The 6,443-nt window shown below is 35.4% G+C and overlaps 1 protein-coding gene across 1 annotated transcript; it reads right to left on the bottom strand.

The window, feature by feature from the left end:
* Positions 1-1,898: 1,898 nt before the first annotated feature.
* Positions 1,899-5,526, bottom strand: LOC108369397 (uncharacterized). Its single transcript, XM_017624496.1, has 4 exons — positions 5,405-5,526; positions 5,256-5,312; positions 2,223-2,410; positions 1,899-2,149 (listed from the first exon to the last, which is right to left on the bottom strand). Exons 1-4 carry the CDS (start codon positions 5,524-5,526, stop codon positions 1,899-1,901), a joined length of 618 nt encoding a protein of 205 aa, XP_017479985.1.
* Positions 5,527-6,443: the final 917 nt, after the last annotated feature.

The raw sequence follows: 6,443 nt of genomic DNA, 5'->3' as shown, positions 1-6,443 counted from the left end.
AAAAGATCTTTGAACCACTCTAATATACATGTTCTTGTGGAATGAACTCCATAGGCATGCGCCTAGACGCAAAGAACAGACCTGAATTCGAACACGCATTCGAATGCGCACAGAGTGAATTCTTTCTACTTTCATGCGTTTGCTTGCGTAGGTAGCCAACTTCAAGTTGTTTACATTCGAGGATTGAGTATAGATGCATAAATACAACATTGTGTTAGAGAAATTTTGCGGCTTGGTAAATATTTTGCTATTTATTATACAAATTTGTTATCATATTTACATAAATTTTGCAGATAATGAATGACGAAAAATTAATAAATGAGGTGCGTCTGTATTATAAATAAATATTTTGCTATTTATTATACAAATTTGTTATCATATTTACATAAATTTTGCAGATAATGAATGACGAAAAATTAATAAATGAGGTGCGTCTGTATTATAAATAAATATTTTGCTATTTATTATACAAATTTGTTATCATATTTACATAAATTTTGCAGATAATGAATGACGAAAAATTAATAAATGAGGTGCGTCTGTATTATAAATAAATATTTTGCTATTTATTATACAAATTTGTTATCATATTTACATAAATTTTGCAGATAATGGATGACGAAAAATTATTAAATGAGGTGCGTTTGTATAAAAATTTATATAGCAAAAACGAAGCGGATTATCGCAATAAATTGAAGCGAGCGCTGGCATGGGCTGCTATAAGCACTAAAATAGAAGTACCTGGTGAGAAAAACTTTTATTTATTTTCTATATTTGTTTGTTTTATACGACTTCATTTACAGAACCAGAATGCCAGTCTAGATGACGGACCTTAAGAGATTGGTTTGTGCGGGAGTGCACTAAACAAAAGTTTGCCTCTGGCAGTGCAGCTACTGACCCTGATAATGAGTGGGCGCTCTTTACCCTTTTGGGTTTTTAAAGAGAACACGTTATGGCAAGAAAGTACGATATTNCGGTTTGTGCGGGAGTGCACTAAACAAAAGTTTGCCTCTGGCAGTGCAGCTACTGACCCTGATAATGAGTGGGCGCTCTTTGCCCTTTTGGGTTTTTAAAGAGAACACGTTATGGCAAGAAAGTACGATATTTTAATTAATTTGTACAGTAATATGTTCACGTTTTTATTTATTTTAACAGCACTACATCCACCATACCTCAGAGTCAAGCCGTCAGTATATCGGAGTCTGAGGAATTAAGTGTACTGCAGCCGGAGTATTTATTTAACTTTTAATTTTTTCTGAATTGAAATGTGATTAATTTTTAAGAAGTGTGATACTTTTACTTTTACACTTTCTATTACTTTTTTTAGTTTTAAGTACATCAAATTGAACTATGGTTATTTTTAAGGAATGAAGGAACTGAAATGTTACTGAATTCATATTCAAAATTATATTTTTATTTATATTTTATTTATTTTTAAGGCGTCGCGTAGTTGGTATGCAGATCTGGCCACATTGTTTGAACATAATCGTGAAACACTTCCGAATGGATTAACCTCTCTTGGCCAAAGTCCTTCGAGTAATTCTCCATTGCTTTCATGATCAACGAAGCCATGTGGGCAATAGGGGCTATCGGTCATTTTTAAAAAGTTGTGCAACACAAGAGTTGTACTAACACGTTTCTCAACAGTCTCTGGTGCCATATTAAGCGTTTCACGTAAAATGCTCCATCTTGCAGTCAAAATATGGGCTCTCGACTACCTTTTTTTTTGAAATATTCCCATTTTATGTCCAACAGCACACCAGGAAACGATCTCATTAAAGGAAAAGCTGCATCTCCAATAAAATAAAAAGGGAAGGTGGTATTGATATTCGGTAGTGCTCTTTGTGTCAGTAAATCCAGCTGCTGATTAAATAGCATTTGACCAAACACAGAATTTGTTAAAACGATTTCATCAGATGTGATTTTAAAGTAAAAGCTGCATCTCCAATAAAATAATAAGGGAAGGTGGTACTGATATTCGGCAGTGCTCTTTGTGTCAGTAAATCCAGCTGCTGATTAAATAGCATTTGACCAAACACAGAATTTGTTAAAATTCCTCCATCGCTTTGACTACCATAAGCACCGACGTCGACGGCTGTAAATGTATAATTCGCATCGCAAACACCTAGCAAAACGATACTGTAAGTTCCTGAGAAAAGGAAACAAATTTATGTCATTTAATATACGTCCAACATTTTAGTGTGTACCTTTATAATTATAACCTTTATAATTATAGAAGTTGGACCTGGAATGTGCTGGACATGTAATTGCAATATGTTTGCCATCGATGGCTGCAACACAGGTTGGTAGATTCCAAATATTTTTAAAATCTTCCGCTATCCTTTGCCACTCAGCTGCATTTGGCTTCGACAAGTAAAATGGACTTAATGTGTTCCAAACTACGGCCATTCTGAATAAACATATTGAAAAATATTTAATTAAAAAATGTTAATTAATTACCATAGAACAAACCTTGTGTTAGGTATACGCATTTCATTAGTATTAAATAAAATATATATATGTATATATATATAAATAGTGGTTGTTCGTTATCTCTCGTATCTCGTATCATCTCGCTATTTAAGTCCTCTTTCATTTGGTACCAAATTTGTTTGATTTGGAGAGGCGGTTTGTTTATTATCCGGAAAGGACTTCTATTTCGGAATAATATTCGCAACAACCCTGGTTCAAACAGGCGGCTTATTGGCAATTAAGAACCTTTTCACCAATTTAGGCCTTAATTGTTACACAATTTATCATACGAAAATTCAAATTATTAATTGCCAATTAATAATTAATAGGCAATCAATTGGTGTCAGATTCTCTATGCAACCCTGCTAGGTATGTTTAATTTTGATTTGGAGGTATGTTTATGGAACAAAGAGCAATCAGCTGTTTGTTTCTGGTGCTCTTTTATTTATTTATTTATTTAGATGTACCTAAAAAGTAAATATGTATTTATATATAAAGAAAAATAGGAGGTAACCCATTGATGCCATATCAACTTCTGTACTCACATTAAACAAATTTTTGGCTATGAANGAGGTATGTTTATGGAACAAAGAGCAATCAGCTGTTTGTTTCTGGTGCTCTTTTATTTATTTATTTATTTAGATGTACCTAAAAAGTAAATATGTATTTATATATAAAGAAAAATAGGAGGTAACCCATTGATGCCATATCAACTTCTGTACTCACATTAAACAAATTTTTGGCTATGAAAAGAATCTCTTGGAGCAGCACGAGACAAAACTGTGTTGTAGAAAAGGTGAATCATTTTCCACCTATGTAGTTGTTCGATCTGACGTTTTAAAAAGAAATATTTCGCATCTATCTGGCGAAATCAACTACAGTTGCGTTACTTTGACCACCCTTCTTTATCATTTGTATGATTCTTCACAAAGGAGGGAAGCTATTAGACCAGTTGTCCGCACCAGAAAATGCATTGAAATGTCAGTAAAAATAAGAACTGATTTCCTGAGCAGCTATTTGGCTACGTTCCAAATGTACCTAAAATTGTGTGTTTGTACCGAATGTACTTTCAAACTAAATAAAGGTACGATTGTAACAACTTTTCCATCACTGTGGGTAATCCAACAGCTGACTTCGTATCGCTAATTGGGCAGCTGACGTGTGTGTGAACACCAAACTCAATACCGGAATTCAAAGCTTAATTGCCTCAGCTAATTGGCCTGTTTGAACATAATCTTAGTGATAGGTATTGTCTGATGCTTCCATGTGCCAAATATCTGGAATAAGATTGGTATACGTCTGCATACATAAATGTACATATATATTTTTATTGATTTCGTAAGTAAATAAGTTGGAAAAATAAACTTACATTAATGTGAGGAATAATCTGCACTCCGCTGGTATAGAAGCCCGTAGAGATTTTTTTTCCAACTGTTCCTTCAGCGTGTTAAATAAACAGTCAAACACTTCTGGGCGCATTCGAGTAGCCATGCGAATTTGGTCTGCATCTCGGTTTTTTAATAAATAAAATTTTGTTGCAAAAGCCCACTGACTTCACGTTCCAAATATAGTTCACGCACCCAAACGCTTCTTCTTTTAGTTATTTCTATACTACCAGGTACATTGCAATAACACTGCCAATTACCAGCATTATGAAATCCAAATCATCGTGCATTGTATTAATTTTTGAATAAATTCACAAAACAATAAATGTGTATGTATGCTGCATCAACTTGTCGAAATGACAACTGTCAAATGCTTGTAAGCGCATACTATGGAGTTGCCAGTTTTTACGCCCGTAAGCGCATGCCAACGGATCTCGCATATGCACGTATACGCTTGCCTATGGAGTTCCCCTGCAGAAAATCTGACTAGCCTAGAACTAGACCTTTTGCCGACAGTACCAGTTCTAGCTCAATACCCAAGCAATGCTTTCAACTGTCCAGTTTAACACGGTGATGTCATTGGCGGTGGCAATTGTCGCCCAGTGCATTACATTGCAACCAGTTTTTAACCGGTTCCATTTTGGAGAGTTTTTTTTATAAGAACACGTTTTTGCGATTCCATTTTTGGACATTTTTTTTCTTTTACAGATTTAGTTTTGTTACAAATTTTATTTAAAAAAAAAAAGAATATATTGTAAAGCTGCACCCAACAATTTAAATTCATTAAATTTGAAAACGCATAACTGCCTCCACCGCGATTTGAACTCACCACCAACGATGGTTGAGTCGGAGGTCTTCTCGCTGAGCTACTTTCGTATTGTAAGAGTAGTGAGCATTTGCACATTTTCACCGCAAGTTTCAACTGTCCCGCTCTGTATTCCTTTTTCACTAGTTCAGAGATAGTTCTGAGATATGTAGTTCGGAACAAGCGCTTTGTCAGACTGTCTCTAAATTTTACTGCAGGGTCCAGCTTAACACATACACACACTTTATTATTGATGTATTACTCTCGTTAAGAACATNTTATCATTTGTATGATTCTTCACAAAGGAGGGAAGCTATTAGACCAGTTGTCCGCACCAGAAAATGCATTGAAATGTCAGTAAAAATAAGAACTGATTTCCTGAGCAGCTATTTGGCTACGTTCCAAATGTACCTAAAATTGTGTGTTTGTACCGAATGTACTTTCAAACTAAATAAAGGTACGATTGTAACAACTTTTCCATCACTGTGGGTAATCCAACAGCTGACTTCGTATCGCTAATTGGGCAGCTGACGTGTGTGTGAACACCAAACTCAATACCGGAATTCAAAGCTTAATTGCCTCAGCTAATTGGCCTGTTTGAACATAATCTTAGTGATAGGTATTGTCTGATGCTTCCATGTGCCAAATATCTGGAATAAGATTGGTATACGTCTGCATACATAAATGTACATATATATTTTTATTGATTTCGTAAGTAAATAAGTTGGAAAAATAAACTTACATTAATGTGAGGAATAATCTGCACTCCGCTGGTATAGAAGCCCGTAGAGATTTTTTTTCCAACTGTTCCTTCAGCGTGTTAAATAAACAGTCAAACACTTCTGGGCGCATTCGAGTAGCCATGCGAATTTGGTCTGCATCTCGGTTTTTTAATAAATAAAATTTTGTTGCAAAAGCCCACTGACTTCACGTTCCAAATATAGTTCACGCACCCAAACGCTTCTTCTTTTAGTTATTTCTATACTACCAGGTACATTGCAATAACACTGCCAATTACCAGCATTATGAAATCCAAATCATCGTGCATTGTATTAATTTTTGAATAAATTCACAAAACAATAAATGTGTATGTATGCTGCATCAACTTGTCGAAATGACAACTGTCAAATGCTTGTAAGCGCATACTATGGAGTTGCCAGTTTTTACGCCCGTAAGCGCATGCCAACGGATCTCGCATATGCACGTATACGCTTGCCTATGGAGTTCCCCTGCAGAAAATCTGACTAGCCTAGAACTAGACCTTTTGCCGACAGTACCAGTTCTAGCTCAATACCCAAGCAATGCTTTCAACTGTCCAGTTTAACACGGTGATGTCATTGGCGGTGGCAATTGTCGCCCAGTGCATTACATTGCAACCAGTTTTTAACCGGTTCCATTTTGGAGAGTTTTTTTTATAAGAAAACGTTTTTGCGATTCCATTTTTGGACATTTTTTTTCTTTTACAGATTTAGTTTTGTTACAAATTTTATTTAAAAAAAAAAGAATATATTGTAAAGCTGCACCCAACAATTTAAATTCATTAAATTTGAAAACGCATAACTGCCTCCACCGCGATTTGAACTCACGACCAACGATGGTTGAGTCGGAGGTCTTCTCGCTGAGCTACTTTCGTATTGTAAGAGTAGTGAGCATTTGCACATTTTCACCGCAAGTTTCAACTGTCCCGCTCTGCACTCCCTTTGCACTAGTTCAGAGATAGTTCTGAGATATGTAGTTCGGAACAAGCGCTTTGTCAGACTGTCTCTAAATTTTACTGCAGG

This window comes from Rhagoletis zephyria, unplaced genomic scaffold, assembly GCF_001687245.7.
Source record: "Rhagoletis zephyria isolate East Lansing unplaced genomic scaffold, Rhagoletis_zephyria_1.1 Rzeph_scaffold_03644, whole genome shotgun sequence".
NCBI classification, from domain to species: Eukaryota; Metazoa; Arthropoda; class Insecta; order Diptera; family Tephritidae; genus Rhagoletis; species Rhagoletis zephyria.
The sequence above is the reverse complement of the archived record's forward strand: the minus strand, read 5'-3'. Positions and strand labels throughout refer to the sequence as shown.